Source organism: Etheostoma spectabile, chromosome 19 (genome assembly GCF_008692095.1).
Source record: "Etheostoma spectabile isolate EspeVRDwgs_2016 chromosome 19, UIUC_Espe_1.0, whole genome shotgun sequence".
In the NCBI taxonomy this organism is placed as follows: domain Eukaryota; kingdom Metazoa; phylum Chordata; class Actinopteri; order Perciformes; family Percidae; genus Etheostoma; species Etheostoma spectabile.
In genome coordinates this window covers 14,956,210-14,975,669 of record NC_045751.1, presented here as the reverse complement: position 1 = coordinate 14,975,669, position 19,460 = coordinate 14,956,210, and the positions used below count along the sequence as shown (strand labels likewise).

At 40.2% G+C, this 19,460-nt stretch overlaps 1 protein-coding gene across 2 annotated transcripts in view; it reads left to right on the top strand.

The window, feature by feature from the left end:
• Positions 1–19,460, top strand: part of arap2 (ArfGAP with RhoGAP domain, ankyrin repeat and PH domain 2) — a 123,569-nt gene that overhangs the window by 46,608 nt on the left and 57,501 nt on the right. For both annotated transcript variants that reach the window (XM_032544568.1, XM_032544569.1), the window contains exons 11-14: positions 3,596–3,795; positions 8,881–8,966; positions 9,282–9,461; positions 17,000–17,174. In XM_032544568.1, coding sequence (XP_032400459.1) covers positions 3,596–3,795; positions 8,881–8,966; positions 9,282–9,461; positions 17,000–17,174 — 641 coding nt within the window. The remainder of the gene's footprint in view (positions 1–3,595; positions 3,796–8,880; positions 8,967–9,281; positions 9,462–16,999; positions 17,175–19,460) is intronic.

Here is a 19,460-nt window from a genome sequence, read left to right as displayed (position 1 = left end):
AAAAATCAAATGTTTTCACATAATTCTAACATATTATTAGCAAATATAAATCTCCATTATTGATAGGCTTACTGGCCTATAGGTAAGGTGGTAGATAGTCACTAAGGCCATCCACCAATAGAGTTAAGGAACATTTCTAAGATCCGTTCTGTGGTCTCTCAAAAAGAGCTGGAGATGCTTGTTCATGCTTTTATTTCTTCCCGTTTGGATTATTGTAATGTACTGTACACTTGCTTAAACAAATCTTCAATGGATAAATTGCAAGTTGTTCAGAATGCAGCAGCAAGACTTCTGTCTAAGACCAGCAGGAGATCACATATTACTCCGGTGCTTAAGGCTCTTCATTGGCTACCAATTGGTTTTAGAGTGCATTTTAAAATTTTAATCACTACTTATAGAGCCTTGCATGGACAAGCCCCTGCTTACATCCAGGATCTACTGCACGCTTACACTTCTGGTCGTTCTCTAAGGTCTTCAGACCAAGACCTTTTAACTGTCCCCAGAACACGTTTTAAAACCAGGGGCGACCGAGCCTTTTCTGTGGCGGCTCCAAGGCTCTGGAACTCTCTTCCCTTAGCCTTGAGAGCCTTGGATTCTGTGGAATCTTTTAAAAAACACCTCAAGACACATCTTTTTAGACAAGCTTTTAACTAGCAATATGCCTTAGTATACTATGTGCTGCTGTTTATTTTGTTTTTTACTGTAAAGCACTTTGTGACCCTTCTTGTCTGTGAAAGGTGCTATATAAATAAAGTTTACTTACTTACTTAACCCTAAATATTCACTGTGCCACATGTACAGTATGTTTAACATTAAAACATGATTTATAAAATCATGCCAACAATTGCGGTATTATTTTAATAGCTTAGTATTCTATTAAAAAATGCTATATATAAAGGCTTGAAGCCACCCTGCACGTTATTGTAGGTCCAGTTTATTATGCAACTTCATTTTATACAATATATGGAGTAGGGGGTCCCTGCTCCGTCTATATTTCAGTTAAGGGGTCCTTGTCTTAAAAAACGTTGAAGACCCCTGCCTTAAACAATCAATAATGAGTCTTGGGGTTGCTCAGGACTTGATATATATTCTTCATTTCTGTGGAGCTCTCATTGCACAATATGCTTACTTTCAGATTTTATAACTTTCCAGATAACTTCACAGTTGCAGCATGGAATAACATAAGAGCTCTATCCTGGGAATGTAGTGAGCCAGGAAAGGAGATGATGGATTCCTGAATCCTGTGGCTGTGAGGATGATTGCCATATTTCAACAATATATATATATATATATATATATATATATATATGTAATTGCTTTAAAGTTGTAAATAGGAAAGTAGTAGGAAAAGCAACAATTTCATTATTTAACAAAGTAGTACAGCAATTGTACTTCTACTCCACCTCTCAAATGACCTTTTAGGATTCTTTATTTTGTATTTTCCTCTTCTCCACCTGTACATGCCTCACCTGAGACCCTCCTTCACGTCATAGCTTAAGCTCTGCAGCTTGGGAAAACCACATACTCTGGCGCTCTCCCTTTGCTCCTCTGTGGTTTTGGAGGGCGTGTTGTGGTTGAGCCGACAATGTGAGCAGTCATCTCTTTAGGCAGACCCTGGACAGAGACGGGTGGGCACTGAACGGCTGAACCCAATCAACCTATCGATCTCTGCTCGGTTACTTGGGCGATGCGGGCACAGTGAACATCCTCAGCTTCGGGCAAAAGCGTCCCCTCCCCTCCCCGCCTATCCTCTGTCTTACTTTACACCGGTCGCCGGGTTGCCATGGAGACCAGTGGTCCCATTTCTCCTTTCTAAGTGCTTCTTTCAGTCAGGCTAAGACTCTCTCTCTCTCTTTCCTTTCAATTTTATATCTCTGTCGATCTTGCTGTCTGTATTGTTATCTTATCCTCACTCTCACTTAAGCTTACACATGCGCACAGATTGCTTGTTTCATACATTTATTATACACCTATCTAACTTGCAACTTCTCCAATATAAACACTGCAAGGTATCTTTTATCAGTGTTTGTCAGACAGAAATGGAGATCCCGTGTGTGTGTGTGTTTGTGTTTGTGTGTGTGTGAGAGAGAGAGTGTGTGTTAGAGTGTGTGTGTGTGATTGAGAGACAGGTGAATAAGTGCCCAATTTGGAGCTATGACAGTTCAGACATTTACTGTATGTGTGTGTGGTGTGCACGCATGTTTATTTAATATCAAAAATAAAATATGGCTAATTTGACCTCCCTGGACCCTTGTTGCATCAGTCCCAAATTGTAGATGAGGCATAGTTTAAAACTGCTCCTAATTAACTCGGTTACAGTCAACTTTTTGCAAAAATGTTGTTTCCGTAATTTAGTATAGGAGATTCGAGAATCCTTGTTTTCCCTGCTAGATGTCTCCTGGAGAAAGTCCATTTCTTGGTTATACTGTATACGCGCCACCAGATTTCTCATTGGCATTTTTACTGTACATAAACACATTTGCATGACAAAGACTGAAGACGGGAATTATTGCTGTGACAGCAGAGCAGCTGGAAGGAGAAAAGATCATTAAACAAAATGATGCATCCTTGTATTTAGAATGATTCCATCTGATTTCATCTAAACTAAATTCCCACAAAGTAGCCTCTATTAAGTAAGTATAAGTCAGGTTTCTAACACTTCATGCAGTAAGAATCCAGACGGAGCCTTTATCTCACTATATATCAGGAAATAGCATAATGTATCACCACAACAGTTAAAGAAAGTTATTCATTCTTCCAAAATAAGGTCAGGGTAGGGGAGAAATGTGATTTTATTTACCTGCTGCATGGCTTTACAATAACTACAGTGCATGTAAACGCGCTGTTTGACTAACCTGGTTTCTTATGTTCTTGTAAACACACTTTTGTACTTCTGTTAAGATGGACAAGATTACGATTAATTGGACAAGAACGCCCATATAATTTTGGCCATATAGTTTAATTGCTGACTTGAAAGTGAGGTACATTTTAAATGATACCGTATATTTTGGCAAATTATTCTTACAGTGTCTACTTCATGTTTGATTTGTTGAAATTGACAAATTACCTTAATGTGACAATGCTTTTAAAACTGACTATTGGAATAAGACCTGCACCTATGTCAATAGAAAAGCAGCATCAAATAATTTACTTTTCCCCCCAATTTTCAGATTGGCAGAGGTATTGATGCAAGTCCTGATGGAACAAGAGTGTTCTATTTTATAAATGTATATTGAAGCTGTAAATGTGGTTTATAGTCTTTTCTCTGCTTTACTTTCCTGAGTCATATATAGAAAGAATATCCTGAAAAAATTTCCTGCATTAGCACTTTATAGATTTAAGTGGTACAAGGTGAGACAGATTGATTTACCTGCCTTGTCGCCCCCCCCCTCTTTCCACTCCCCTATCAATTTCACCAAATCTATTGCAATCACACATAGGCATACTTACTCAGTAACCCCCCAAAACTACTCCAAATACTGCACACCCACATAACCCTGCCAAGCGATACTATGCTGTTTAATTGCTCTCTCAAATCAAATCAATAACTGTGAGCCATGTGTTGGGTTGGGGGGCAAAAAATCAATTGTTGCAGCTTCACGGCCGAGTCAGAGCAGGAGAAGGAGGAGTGGATTGAAGCGGTCCAGGAATCGATTGCTGAGACACTCTCCGACTATGAAGTGGCAGAGAAGATCTGGTTCAACGAGGCCAACAGGAGCTGCGCCGACTGTCGCGCCCCACAGCCGGAGTGGGCGTCAGTCAATCTGGGTGTGGTCATCTGTAAGAAGTGTGCAGGTAAGGAGGGGCTTCCATATATTCTCTGATGCAGACACACACATGCTGCATACAGGCATACACACCGATAAACACCATACTCTACCTTCAGTGAACTCTGATGAACAACCCCCAAGCATATAAACGCCCGCCAACACATTGTCTGAATGGAAGTGAGCAGCATGTCAAAACCTTTATACCTTTTATATTGTAGTTTTTAAAGACCCCCTAGTTGTCCCAAGACATATCTAAACAAGACAGCAATCACTTTTTTTATTCACTTTATCATTTTTAGGATGTTTCCTTGGAAAAAAAAATGTAATTTGGAACTATTATAATGATATGAAACATAGAGACTGGTAGTTTTGTTAAGATTCATTTAATTATGTCAGCTTATGTTAGAGACTTATTCAAATTAATTATTATCTAGTGTTTTACAGCAAACGTTTGAGGAAATTATTACATTTTTCAGACCCATAAAATAATGTGATCCCAAAATCTCCAAATGATGTGTATTTATATCAATTTGTGTCAAATCTTATTGCTTGTTATTTGCAGAGTTAGAATTCTTCCCCTTTTAAAATGAAATGGCATACGTACTGTATGCAACCTGTGACGGAGGATCACGAGTAGTTTCACAAGCCAAAGAGGTTAGGAACCAGTTACGATGACAAACGCACACCATTCCCGTACTCATATTCATTTATATTATTTATTCTCCCTTTCTGAAGTCATAGTGAACAATGTATAGAGAAACAAAAAACGGACACAATGGTTAATTTGAACAATCGATTAACCCAACTTAAAAACCTGCTAAAGGAAAATAAATTTTAAAAAAATTTCTACCAAGTATTATGAGTGGTCTGGTGTTTGTTTCTGTGGGAGTGAGGGATTTGACCCACAGGAAGAAAAAAAAGTTCTCAGGTGATAAGCCACTTATGGGAGGTGTCTGGCCTCTGGGCTCCCTAATCTATTTGGCAATGCTAGATGGCTCAGATGAAATGACAACAAAGATTAAGCCACAGGCGAGAACTTGAGAGATCCCAAACGGCTTCTTGACCCGCTAAACATGATTAGAGAGAAGCAGCAGCAGCAATGCCTGATGTTAGAGGGATGTATATTCTCCCATATACTCCTTCCCCCTCCAGATTTTCTCTAGGCCTGGGATTCCTCCCAGAGTCATACATTTTAATGCGATTCTTCTCCCCACCTCTGCAAAGCCCATGTAATTGGTACGCATCAGATATCCAACATCCCTTTTCAAATGCCCTTAAATGATTTCATTTGCAGGGGTGTTTAATATTACATTTTGTCGACACTGGAGCGAGTGAATATCTGCAACGAGGAAGCTGTCCTCACCGTGCTCTCTTTAAATTAGGCGGTGGTCCATTTGGAATACCAATGACTGCTCATGCTTTTAATTAGCGCTCCTATGTCACGGACAATAAAGAGAAATGCTGAACAAGAGAAAGAGGAAAGAAGTAATGAGAAGGCTAATGGTTAAAATGATCCCAGATTGTCTTATCTCCTTTTATGCCAAGAAAGAATTAATTTAAATAGTCTGTAGCTTCATTTTCTGATGTGGAGCAGTTTGATATGCTAATATATGTTACAATATTTGTTGTCTTTGTATGCATAGACTTGACGGACTGTCCCTTGTTTTCCGTCAGCATCAGTGTCATTTGTCATGTCATTTAAAAAAAAAAACAGTGAATCTGATCAAAAACGCAATCATACAAACAACTGCGTGAAAATGTTGCTGCACAGAAACGTGTGTATAACCATGTGTGTTTTTCAAATTATTTAAAATGACAAACAATTCCTAATCAGCTTTTCATTTGCGTTTTGTGCCATTAGTCTTCCCTTTCTTTTAAAAAGTGAGAAAGCACAGCAAAGTTTTCATCCGTGGAAGCATACTGAGTTGTCTTTGTCACAAGAGGATGCTGAAATAACAGTGTCTTCTTGCAACAGGAACCTTGACTGTGAATTATTAGTTGCTAACTTATTCACATTAAATTTGAGTAGCATTTCTGGTCAAACCATCAATCTAAATCGAGTATTCACGTTCCCTTCAGCTGTCTTTTGGTCTCCAACAAAGCCTGAGGGAAATATCTGTTAAGCTGCTAAATGTCTCTCTTTTCCTCTCCTGTTGGTGTTTCTCTGCAATGGTTAACCCAAGACATAAGCCCTTGTTCAAAACCTTAAAGTAGTCAAACCCTCATTCCTCAGCAACCTTACTTCCCCGACAACTGAAGCTGTCCCTCTATCTAGATCGATTTTTTTTTGTTCCCTCTCTTTGCCCTTTCTCCCACTATGCAACCCGACCAACCAGCGGAAATGACTTTACTTCAAAGACTGGGAGTCCCCTCTCCACACATGTAATTGCAACACGCTGCTCTTAACCAGGATGCAACTTGTAGACTTGTCTACTGGCAACAGTTGCCATGGTAACACACAAATGCAGTGCTCTTTGCTTTGTTTCCTTCTGGTTGTGACTCGTTGAGTGAGGGGAAAATGGCACACAAGTACAGGGGGTTGGAAAAGTGCTTCAAGAACTGTCACTGGGAAAGTTTTTAATTGGGGGTGAAAGGCTTAGTGTGCTGGGCAGTTGTTTTGCCAAAGCTGCTGTGATGGGAATGTCCTTTTGTGTCTTGTGTTGGTTTCATTGCATAGATGAAGACATTTACAACAGGACTATTTAAATGTGAAGATCCCACCATGTACTTGGAGGAATGTGTGCATGCATACTTTTTCCAGCTTCATTACACTTACACGAGTGGGAATGGTCCTGTAAGGCTCAGTGGATGGAGTGTGGCTGAGTTTTACTCTCTGTCACAGATATTTTTCAAGTTGGACTTTTGAGACAAAACAGATTCAAACTGAAGTCTGAACTAATGCATCCCCATTTGATACTTTATTAGAGATAGACTCTATTAATCCCAAACTGGGGAAATTCCCTTGGTGAGTTGTAAACAAAAATGCTGCTGATATTTAAAACAAAACCACAACCGAAATCAGTTTAAACCAGCATATTCAATTTCTCCTAGATCTTTGTTAACATATGAAAATCTCTAAATTATTTTATGAGAAAGTGAGAACATGTGATCATGCAAAACATCTGGGCTGCAGCAAGAAAGTAGTGTCCCTCTCCCTTGTCAGGCTTTTATGTTCAACTGCACTAGTTAGTCTAAAAGAGAAATGTATGGTGTAAGTACACAGTGTAAATTGTCATAGCGATGCAGACGACACACAACTGTATATATTGCTAGTGCCAAATGATCCAACAATTTAAATAGTTTCACAAACTGCCTTAAAATATACAGTTTGGATTTATAATCACATGATTACAAAACCAAAGTTATAGCTATTGATGCTGATTCTAATAAAAAGAAGAATGTGGACAACATTGCAAAATAGAAAACAATAGTGGTAGTAGTGTATCAGTATAATGCTGTATGTAGAAAATAATATGGGTTCAGAACTGATGTGGCAGGAAAGCTGGGACTGTCCTTTGTCCTTAATGTATTTCGCTATATCAAGCCTGACCACAGTGGGATATGGCTTGGGATATCATATTCAAAATCCAATGTGAGAGGAATTAGATTACCGTATTTTCCGGACTATAAATCGCAGGACCAGCCAAACTATAAAAAAAAAGTGTGACTTATAGTCCGAAAAATACGGTAGTCAGTTAATTAGGGTTCAAACTGTTTGTCTGTTTTAGTGACAATTATTATTTGTCTGCCGCGCTGGCTCAAATTCCAGTGAGTTGGAATGAGCTAGAAACATGAAACTTGGGGGAATAACTGGAAATGGTGTGTATGCACTTCTATAGGAATATGAACTCAGTGGTGGCGCTGTAATCAAGGCTTTAAAATGCAAACTTTTAAAGGCCACGCCCCCCACCGCAAGTTCGATTGACTTGAAATGTCTCACACGGGTGCAGCTCAATGTGCTCTACAATAACTGGACGTGGAATGACACAAATCAAGATTTGAGCTTAGAATCGCAGCTTGCGCCTTTATTAGCAATTGTTTTTGTGTTGGTCATTTTTTCTTTTCTCAATGTGCCATGAGCTGGACTGAGCTACATATCACACTGAATTGAAAATAAAGGTTTTTGACAAATCAGTTGTAGGCATTTTAAACAAAGTGCACTGTTTGTCCAATTGTTACAAAGCTTGCAGGATATGTTTTATAACGACGTTGGACCACATGTGTGAAAGTACTTTGAAATCCCTATTGAGAAAAAAGGTTTGAACCTTCGAATCGCCGCTTGCGGCTATATTTTAATGTTTTGTTCTGCTCAGTATTGACATAATGAAACACCAGTATTCCTAAAGTAGGTAGAGTAAATCATAATCACTTGTCATCAAAAATGATTTCCTTGTTAGTTTCTCTTAGTAATATCTTAGACGACAGATAATCCAGTGACTTCTAATGTCCATGCTCTCATGATCTGTGTCCTGATCCCGCTTTTTCATTCCTAGCTGCTCTACTTGAGCATAGAAGACAGTAATGAGATCATGCCCATTCTAAATCTAAAATTATCTGCCTTTACACACAGGACATTATTTCACATCACACATACAGCGCGTTTCTGCTTAATGTATTATGCATGTATGCTCTGTCTTTGGCCATAAGCAACCCTAGAAGCCTCTCGTTCACCCAAATAAACAGGCCGACCCACAAACACAATGAATTACTCATGATTCATTAGCAATTAATGGCCCTGGTTCTGTGCTTTCATTTCCAATTATGAGTGCTGAGGGGACTAAATATGTCTGTTGTGAGTGAGAGAATGAGCCTCCAGTCATGCTCTGTTTCTCCGTCTTGTAACTGCCTGTTTATTGTTTATTCCATCACTGACATGTGGTGTTTGTGCGCACACTGTGGAGATTTCTGTGCATATACTGTATATGTACATGTTAATTGAAGTTTTTTTCATGTGAACCTTTCCGAAGCTAAAAGTGCAGCCTGACAGCCATGTATTTATGAACAGATCCAATTGAGAAAGGTTTCATATACCTAAAGGTTGTATACAATATCTGAGTGTATGTGTTTTTGTGTATCTGTGAACTCATGTTGATGGCTTCCTGTGTACCAGGGCAGCACCGCTCCCTTGGCCCAAGTATTTCCAAAGTGCGCAGCTTGAAGTTGGACAGCAGGATCTGGAGCAATGAGCTGGTGGAGGTACATACTGTTTTTCATCAGTGAGAACAACATGAGTTCCCACTGGATATGAAAGTTTTTGCACAATATAATCCAATGCAGTGTAAAAAAATGGTTAACCATGACTCCTATTTGACCACTTATGATATTTTCAAAAAATATTCAACTGGATTTGTGGTAGTCAGTTTTTCAGTACCTTAAAATTAGCTACTGTTATTTGCTTACCTTCAAAGGGCACACGTACAAACTCAGCAGGGGAATACTTTTTTTCCCTCACTGCAGATCCACAAATGATTCTTTGTATTTGTCCCCTCTCCATATTGCTTAACCCCTCAGCTCTTCCTGGAGGTGGGGAACAGGAATGCTAACAGTTTCTGGGCTGCTAACCTTCCCTTGGAGGAGGAACTCCACAGCTGGGCTTCGGCGGAGCAGCGCGCCACGTTCATCCGCAGGAAGTACCGAGAGAGGAAGTACAGCAGGGTCCTGGATGGCTTTCATTTAGAACAGCTGAACCAGGTACAACTTTTATAAAGACTCAAAATGGACGTTATAGAAACTATGTTTTGGGGAGTTAGCCAGTATTCTGCAAACATGGGGACTTATTAATTTATTTTAGTTTGTTTTTATTCACACTTAGGAGTTTTTCTGTCATCTTTTACAGAAAGTTGAGTATTGCTTTTTTTTTACCAGTAGTTGTCAACGGAGGAGCAAATACTTTGCCTTTGATTCTACACCCACTTTCAGCACTTTTCCAAAGATATGCCAAACATGTTTGTTTATTCACTACAACAGTATACTGTCTGCTTTTCTGTGTAAACAAGTAGAGCAGATGTGGTGCAAGTACAGTCGTTCTACAACTTCCCTCAACACCGTCAAGTTATCCTCAACATTAAAGTTGGGGTTAATAGTTCATTGACTGTCTTTAAGTGTTGCCTCGTACACACTAACTATATCGGTCTGCTGACTTGTGCCAGAAGTTTTTCTGTCTAAATCCTGCACGATCTACCTGGAAGTTGTACTACCTGGACCTGCCTTTCATATCAACAATACTTTGGATCTGTCCGATGTGTGCATACAATTCAATGTGTATACCTGACTGAAAATGTAAGAATATCTGCAGTCATGAAGGCCATTGAAAATTATAGTTGTTTGTGTTTTCTTGTTTTTTATCCAAAATATCACAGATGTGCTAGGTAGTATAAACCTGGCAAGCAAACAACAATGCTATGGAAAACTATGAAAGTCAGAAACAAATCACACAAACTAAAGTTCACATTGCAGAAATATAAAACCAAATCTGTGACTTTACCACACTTAATAGTATTTAGATTATTTGATTATTATTTACTGCATTAAACATGTAAACATGTGGAATGCACTTTTTAAAACAATGTCTTTGAACTTTACTAGACAGTTAAATAAGTAAAGATTTAGTGAGTGTGTGTGTGTATATATATCTCTATATATAGAGAGAGATATATATAGATATATATACAGTGCCTTGCGAAAGTATTCGGCCCCCTTGAACTTTTCAACCTTTTGACACATTTCAGGCTTCAAACATAAAGATATAAAATTGTCATTTTTTGTGAAGAATCACCAACAAGTGAGACACAATTGTGAAGTGGAACGAAATCTATTGGATATTTTAAACTTTTTTAGCAAATAAAAAACTGAAAAGTGGTGCGTGCAAAATTATTTGGCCCCCTTGCGTTAATACTTTGTAGAGCCACCTTTTGCTGCGATTACAGCTGCAAGTCGCTTGGGGTATGTCTCTATCAGTTTTGCACATCGAGAGACTGAAATTCTTGCCCATTCTTCCTTGCAAAACCGCTGGAGCTCAGTGAGGTTGGATGGATAGTGTTTGTGAACAGCAGTTTTCAGTTCTTTCCACAGATTCTTGATTGGATTCAGGTCTGGACTTTGACTTGGCCATTCTAACACCTGGATACGTTTATTTGTGAACCATTCCTTTGTAGATTTTGCTGTATGTTTGGGATCATTGTCTTGTTGGAAGATAAATCTCCGTCCCAGTTTCAGGTCTTTTGCAGACTCAACAGGTTTTCATCCAGAATGGTCCGTATTTGGCTGCATCATCTTCCCCTCAATTTGAACCATCTTCCCTGTCCTGCTAAGAAAAGCAGGCCCAAACCATGATGCTGCCACCACCATGTTTGACAGTGGGGAGGTTGTGGAGGCGCTTTGGTCGCCGGGATAACGGTCCTGATGAGTAGCGCTGTTTTGCCTGCTACGCAATAGTATTACCATCAGTTTTGCCATTTGTGACCACATTTGCAGCAAGACAAGGTTCGACGACCTATTGGTCATCCGGACCAGAGCTACCTTCTATCACCATCGTTGGTGTCTCCTTATGTGTGTGTTAGTGCGGAACCTCTCTAGCCTGAGCATTTCCTTCTGCGATATGCTTTGACCGCCGCATAGTGCATTTCTTCATTGCCACTAGTGCATAGACCAGCCCCGCTTGTGTATGTGTAGTGTCACGGGTAATGTCTATAGTGCTATGAGCTATTTATCAGACAAGTCTCATCCAACCCCCTCCGCTGTAGTTACATCCGGCAGGGGATAAGCGTATCCTATCACTCCATGCTGTGATAAGGGGCTCTGCGCCTGCTATCTCTTGCATCTTAGCCTGCATTTCGCACCGTCGCACGATGACACAGTTAAGTCAGAGGCACAGCCAGGTCGCAGCGTGTAGTCATTTGTAGCAGATGTGTATTTGCACCCCTGCACCGATGCTTTCTTTTTGTTATTCACTCTCCCCACTTGTTGTGGAGGTACTCACAAAGTGTCTACGCCGCTTGTACATTTCAGTGCATCCCTGCGATGTTAAATGCTTCGTAGAGATACTATTGTGTCTCTAGGGTCCATAACTGGGACTGAGGGCGTTCCTTGGTCTCCATGATGCTCTCTGCGACACGAAGGTCATGACTCACTAGCACACCTGACGAGACTGAGACACACGACGCCGGTGGCATGCATGGGATGACCGACCCCGACCCCCATATGATGTCACCGTCTTACACCCCAGGCTGGACTTCACAGGTTTTATCAGTACTTGTCCCACGTCACATTTAGGACAACCTTGGATTCATTCTCCACGATAGTGTCTGCCTGTTCGAATTCGGATGCTGACGTTTGTCTGCACTTGAAAATAAGGCCGGGGGCATGCCGAATAATTTTGACGCACACCTTTTCGTTTTTTAATTGCTAAAAAAAGTTTAGAATGGCCATAGATTTCGTTTCCATTCACAATGGTTCCCACGTCGTTGGTGATCTTCACAAAAATAAAAGTGTGATAATCTTTAGGTTGACGCCTTGAAATGTGTCAAAAGGTTGAAAAGTTTAAGGGGGCCGAATACTTTCGCAAGGCACTGTAGATATATATACCGTATACACACACACACACGTATTATTTTTTTTACAGTACACACAGAGGAGCTGCCCTCCAGCCCCTCCCCCTCATGAAGTTGAGTATCGCGTGCATGACAGCGTCAACGTTGCACATGCTCAGAGAAGATATTGTTATGTTAGTAGTAGTGAAAAGCTCTCTGAACGTCATTTATGAGAGTCTGGTTGTTACCCCTGTCCGCGGCAGTCTACTCCACTCCAAATCTTTATAACGGAGCTACCTAACTGGAGCTAACCGCTAATCACAGCTAATCGTTGCTAACCGAGCCATGAGTTTTCTGTGCCTGTATCCATTAACTGCATGTATGGACTCGAGCAAGAATAAAACCCTTCATTTTATTAAAACGGCTGTAAAAGTTTTAAGTTTGAGTGACATAAATCTAGGTACGGAGTAGCATTAGCGTGCCAAGTTGCTTTCTCTGCAGAGTGTAGACTGATTTGCTCTCGCGAGTCATGTGACCAAATCACAGTCTTTGCGATTAGGAAATCACATTTTAACATATCGCGATATTATTGCAAATGCAAGTGCAGCAGAAGTTCAGTGATAAGTCAACAGCTCCATCTGTACTTCTTAGAAACATGGCACATGGCGAACTCCATTAGCTAAATCCTGTGAACCTGAAAAAGTCCACTTTCTATTGACATTTTGACCATCAGTAAAACTGCGCTATGTATCTGATAATGTAAACGGGGAAGTCCAATCGATCTGAAGTGCAAGCAGGTTGCAGCTAAGGCCTTCTCTTCCGGTTTGTGGTCTAGTGTTTATTGCTGCTGTTTTTTGGCTTCCTCTGAAAGAAGCTCTTAAAAGCACCACGCACTGAGCCTCCAAACAGCAAAGTTTTCACCTGTGTCAGCATTTACGCAGATCAGCCCACTTCTATTGTTTTCTTGAGTAGAAAGAGAGGGATGGCGATGTGGAGGGAATGAAAGGAGGGAAGTAAGGAAGAGATATACTAGCTAGCTAAGTAGAAAAGTGGATTAGGATCCACAACAGAAACGCTTGGGTTGGTTTTATTGCTGCTTTGTTGGCCTTCCCGTGTGTGTGTGTGTGTGTATGTGGGAGTGTGTGGTGTGTACATCTGTGTGAACATGTATGCTATACCACTAAGAATGTGTGAATTTGTTATAGTGGGAGTATATTTTGCAGGAAAGGAAGTGTGACAGACAGAGAGTGTGGCTGCCTAAAAGGGTTTGATCAGTGCAGAAGAAGGTGTGTGTGTGTGTGTGTGTGTGTGTGTGTGTGTGTGTGTGTGTGTGTGTGTGTGTGTGTGTGTGTGTGTGTGTGTGTGTGTGTGTGTGTGTGTGTGTGTGTGTGTGTGTGTGTGTGTGTGCGCGGGCAACATGAGAGCAAGAGAGTGAGAAAGAAAGAGGAAAATGCTGGAAGTGGGTGGTTGTTTGCTTTCTCCCTGTCTAGTCTGCCTTTATAAATGGACTCAACAGATTTGATAGGGATCAATGTGTCATAAAGCCATTACATACACCATGAGACAACATATGTGTGTGTACGTGTGCTAAAATAGTAGTACTAACAGTAATAAAACAGTAGTAATTTAGAACTGCTTCATTTATCTTAACAAAAAGTAATACATCACAAGCAACCTATAAAAAAAAAATACAAAAAAAGTATTTTTAACGTAAACAAGGACACTGAGTCTAATCTCATTGGACACATTGTTCCAGTTCTGTGTCACACTTACTTACCATTACACAAGTATGAATATGGAAAAAATAAAAGCTATATAAAACCTATTCCGTTGGGAGTCTTCTCTGGAACAAAGACAATAATACTAACAATTTCCTCATTGACATTCATGCAAGTTTGAAACCATGTGATGGCACTTTAACAAGTTTAATGGGCACAGGGTCATGAAACTCACTCAACACATACAGTAAATTACCGTTTAAAGTGTCATATCATGTACTGAAATGAAAATAAAAAGGTAGTGAAGTGATTTATGCTGACTGCATCAATATGTCTTCAACATACTGTCAGCCGTGCGTGATTACACTATTCTGTAGAGATGTTTTCGCTCTGTATCCAGTTTCTTTATTTCATGGCCTCTCTTTATCCTGCTCTCTCTGTCGCTTAGTCCCATGTTTCCCATTAGAAGCTCATATCCCAGTGACCTCCACAGAGTCTCCACAGGCCACATGACCTAGAGAGGGGGGTGTCAAAGGACCTTCTTATATCACTACACACACACACACACACACACACACACACACACACACACACACACACACACACACACACACACACACACACACACACACACACACACACACACACACAAACCCTCTAGTGGCTGCAGTAATTGCTATGACATGGAAGGTCATTTCCAGAGATGATACAGAATAAGGCCAGGTTGCATGGGACTCTTTTGCCATAATCTGACCCTGTCTTGTGTGCCTTAGTGTGGATGTGACAAAGGCAACGACATTGCGTAAATAAACTAATCAAATCTTTACATAATTTCTCTATTTTAATGTTTTCTGTTGATAAAAATCAATTTCTTTGCAAAAACTGTGCACATAGAAAGAAAGAAATGAATCCATGTTCTTGGAACACACACATCTTTGAGTGCAGGTCCTTTGTGTGGGTGGGCAGGTTATATTTGATAGGTGCTTTGTTTGTGTGTGTGCTTTGCCTGTGTGTATATGCGCAGCCTCACCGTGCCTCACTTTCAGACGGGGTCTTGCTTGTTTGTGGCAGATCGATGCAGCTTACTGACTCACTCCAAGTCCGATGAAAGGAGAGGTTGCTCGTTGAAATTCCGCCATTTGCCACTCGACTTCCCTGTTGATCCACTTTGTTGCGGGTCATCGTGCACAATGTAACATCAATTGACTGGACTGATAGAAAGAGACAGACTGAGAGAGAAAATATTTTCCTTCGTCAGACTTTATTCTTCTGACTCTTTAATCTTGCTTCTCTGAGCTGGAACACCATGGGAAACAGGTATAGATATAGTTTTTACAAAGCATGTCTGCATGGCTAGACACAACATATAAGAGTATGGTTTTCAGCAAAAGGAGGAATTCACCATCATGTATTTATATAAGGTTTGTTTAACAGGCCCCAGGGGACCAAGTGCCAATCTCAATAGGTGAATGCTGAAGCCAGTGCAGAGGTGCTTTAAGCAGCAGTTTTTTCTCATGACCTCTGGATGTTGTAAAGAACATTCAGTCTGTATGAAAGTCGAGGCTAAAGCACATTTGTAAAAGAAGACAGATATAAAATGTAGGAATATAAGAAGAAATAAATAGTTAGAAATGACTAAGTATCTCTTTTGTTCTTGGTGGAAGTTTTGAAAAGTAGTCTTCCATCTAAATGATATTAAAGTAGAAGTACTAAAGTAGAAGTATTTGAGATGTATTTGATTGACCGGTGTCTCAGCCTATCACAGCCGTCTGTGGTGGCTGCTGTTTGATGGCTCAACTCCACTTCTCCAAGGCTTCCTCCAATTTGACTACATTTGGATTTTTGTAAATTAGATAGAAATGTAAAACCCAGAATCCGTTTAAGTCCACTGGGACAAAGAAGAGACACAGAATGGGAGCGGCTGTTATAGGTCTTATAGATCCATGAACGGGAGTAGATGGCTAGCAGAGCCGAAGCTCCTTGAGGAGAAATTCATAAATAAAAGGTTCTTTTGAATGGCAAGTTGAGTTTCTAAGCCCTTCCATATGGTTTTCTCCACAAGACTAAAGCTATGGGCGTGTACTGTCGATACTAATCGAATTACTAACAAGTGTCAAATACCACTTGAGCTTTAAAAACCTTTAGACCGGATAAAAGGACACTTATGCAATTAATTGCAATTTAAAAATTGTAATCGAACCCAAACATAAATATTTTGTAACATTGTCTTGTCAGTTTCATATTGTACAAATCTTGCACATTGGATGTTTTCACACAGAATATTTGCTCCATGCATTTCTCTGCTGTTATTTGCCTTTATTCCCACATTTCTCTTTAAAACTTTTAGTTTCATTATATTTAATAAGGCCCATTTGTCCTGTTCTTATTTGCTATATTCCCTTTTCATAGGCGTTAGAGATTTAATGATTCCCCTGGGGAGTATTAAAGGTTTATCTTATTTTAACTTCTTTTTTGAGATCAGCGGGTGGAACTCAATTCTAAACTTTATATGGTTTTCTGACGCCACTTTATAGACTCTTTGTCCTCTATCAACCGTGTCTATCAACACAGAGCGACCACAAGCTGCTTCTCCTACACAAGGAAGTGAGACCATGCTCACATTTCCATGGATTTTCACTGGCTCATTGTCTGGGATGTGACAATTTTAAAGGTATTAATGCAGCTATAGAAAGCTACTTAGAAATGCAATGAGCCGCGACTGCACTTATTCAGTCTTTTATTAGTCTATCACACCAGGAAACTTTAAGTGACAGGTGGACTTGCGTGAATAAGATTTGTGACCACTAAAAATCACCCTTAGGAGTCTGAGATACTAATGTGTCAAATACAGTATTATCCTGCGCATTCATTATTGAAGAATTGTCTAAATGGTTGCGACCTCATGGGACCCATAGACTGAGTGAAAGCAGAGTACAGAGAAGCTGATCATGTGCTCTTCTATCATGTTTTTATGTGTGGACAGGCGCTGTGTGCAGCTGTGGTGTTGCCTGACGTGCTGCAGACCATGGCTCTGGTGTTCAGTGGGGCAGATGTTATGTGCTCCACCGGGGATCCAACCTCTTCAACCCCGTATCTCTTGGCCCAACGTGCTAGACAGAAGCTACAGATGGAGTTCCTGCACCAGAACAAACTCTCTGGTAAGCAACTATAGATGGCCCGTAAAAGTTCCGCCCCCTTATTGCGGTTTGCAACATCTGTGGCACATATACCACTTGAAAATTGTTTAAAAGAGTGGGTCTCTGATTTCATTATAGCTGATAACCACGAGTTGTTTTTGCTGAAATGACGGTTGTGACCAGTTTTTATTAGCTGTAGCTAGCTAGCTAATCCATGCTAAGTCCTTATTGGCTTAAACTTTCTCTCCTGCTGATTTTTTAAATTAATTTTTCCAGCTGACTCATATTAAAAATTAAACAGTCTTAAATATGCACTTGATGGCTTCATTAATGAAATAAAGACTGAGCCTAAATAGCTTCAGGTCCCAGGCTAAAAAGTTAGCATTGTCAGCTATCTTAGTTACTGAATTTGGACTTTAACATTTAGTGTAAATTTCCACAAACCAAAAAAAGAGAAGTTACCTAAAACTCAAATATAGTGGCATTTGATTCCCACATTGTAGATGTGTCAATCCTGTACGTAGTTTAAATGTAGTTGGCTAACAATGTGTTCCTTGGCTTCGAAAATAATTGCTCGCTTACTACTGTATGTTGTAAGCTAGTTAGCTGGGCCTGCTAACGTTAGTGTTTTACATTAGAGCACACAAGCACACCGTTTACTTTTTATGGTTTGGCTCTTTGGCATATAAAGTATAGATTTTTCACAATTACTGTAAATGCTCTTTGATTAAATAACTAAAGGGAAAAAAAGGTTTAGCTAAAATACTGGAAACTTTTTTCATGACCAGTGTTCAACCCAGGTGAGGTTCTAGACCACATAAAGTAGCTATGAAAAAGAATAACTCATATTCTTCTGGACAGACCTTAAAAAAGAGCCAATACACACATTAATCTCTGAAAAAGGCCTTTAAATTAGGTGTTTGGCGCCTCGTATATTCCGCCCATTGTCTTTGTACTTTAACAAGCCAATCACGTTTAAAACGCATACTCACCTCTGCGCTGCCACATTTATAAAAGCACAATGGGAGTTTTTTCCCCCCCACTGCCATGAATCGGAAATGAAGCCAGAAAAAACCCACAAACTTGAAGCCAGCGAGTTTTAAGTAAAACAATTCACTTTCTCTTTTCCTTTGTTCCTGTCTCTCTGCTACTTTACCCCAACTCTCCTTTGTATTACTCACCTCATGTTCCCGGCGTCGGAGGCACGGCACAGATGCGCTGTGTCGTGCGGCTTCCCTTATGACGGGTATGTTTTGTTTGTGTGGTTGCACACAGGGATGATGATAAGAATGTATTAGATTTAAGGAGCGAGAGAGGCCGTTGGCTAGGGCGGGGGGAGACTTTCTCAGGGACTGTATTTTACATAATGTATGCGCTGCATCTGTGCACCGAGACTGTTAGGGACTTCTAATTGCTAGCATGGGTCACCTGGTTGCCTTGTTGATGGCCATTACTTGGAGGTGTGCTAGAAGACACACAGAAGACGGCCATGCACGCACGCACGCGCACACACACAGCGGTTTTGTCCTTAAATGTGTAGTATACAGGCGATCACTGTAGGCTATGCTCATTATGTGTCTCGAGGTTGTTGGGCTTTATCATTAACAAGCTGACAAATATGGAGCTAACCAGACTTCCTATAGAGATGGGTGTCCAACTAAACTGACCAACTACTGCAGGCAAGAAGGACCTATATCAGGGGGTTCACCAAGAACCTTGTCTCGCTTTGCCAGACTTTCCTCCACAGCGCTGCGGAGGAGGGTCTGGCAAGTCCACACAGCATTCCGGGATTGGGAAAAAAAACATGCTCTGGTTTATTGGCATTTCTTTAAACCAATCATAATTGTCTTGGGCGGTGCTAGGCACCTGGACGAGCTAGTGCTGGGCGGTATACCAGTCTGTATCGTATACTGGTATTAATTTCTTTTATCATATGATTTTTTTGATAGGCTACAGATATAACACTGATAACGGAAAACTTTTGAAAAGTAGTAGTAGTAGGAACAACGACACAGCCACCTAAATTGTCAGTTTTAGTTCTTGCAATGGCATCACAAGTTAATTTAATAACAGTACAACATAGATTAAGTGTATTGAGATCTGTTTATATTTCAATACAGTCTGTAAGTAAATATGAGGTTTTTACACCCAGCTGAATGCAGTGAGGAGACAGCTGTCAGCTGTGGCAAAATGTAATCCTCTCAGATATTGTAATACATCTGTAGGCATTTAAATTAGAAATGTAATTATATTTCTGTAGGCTATGTAGATGTGTTATGTTAAAAGCTACAGGCTAATCACAACCAC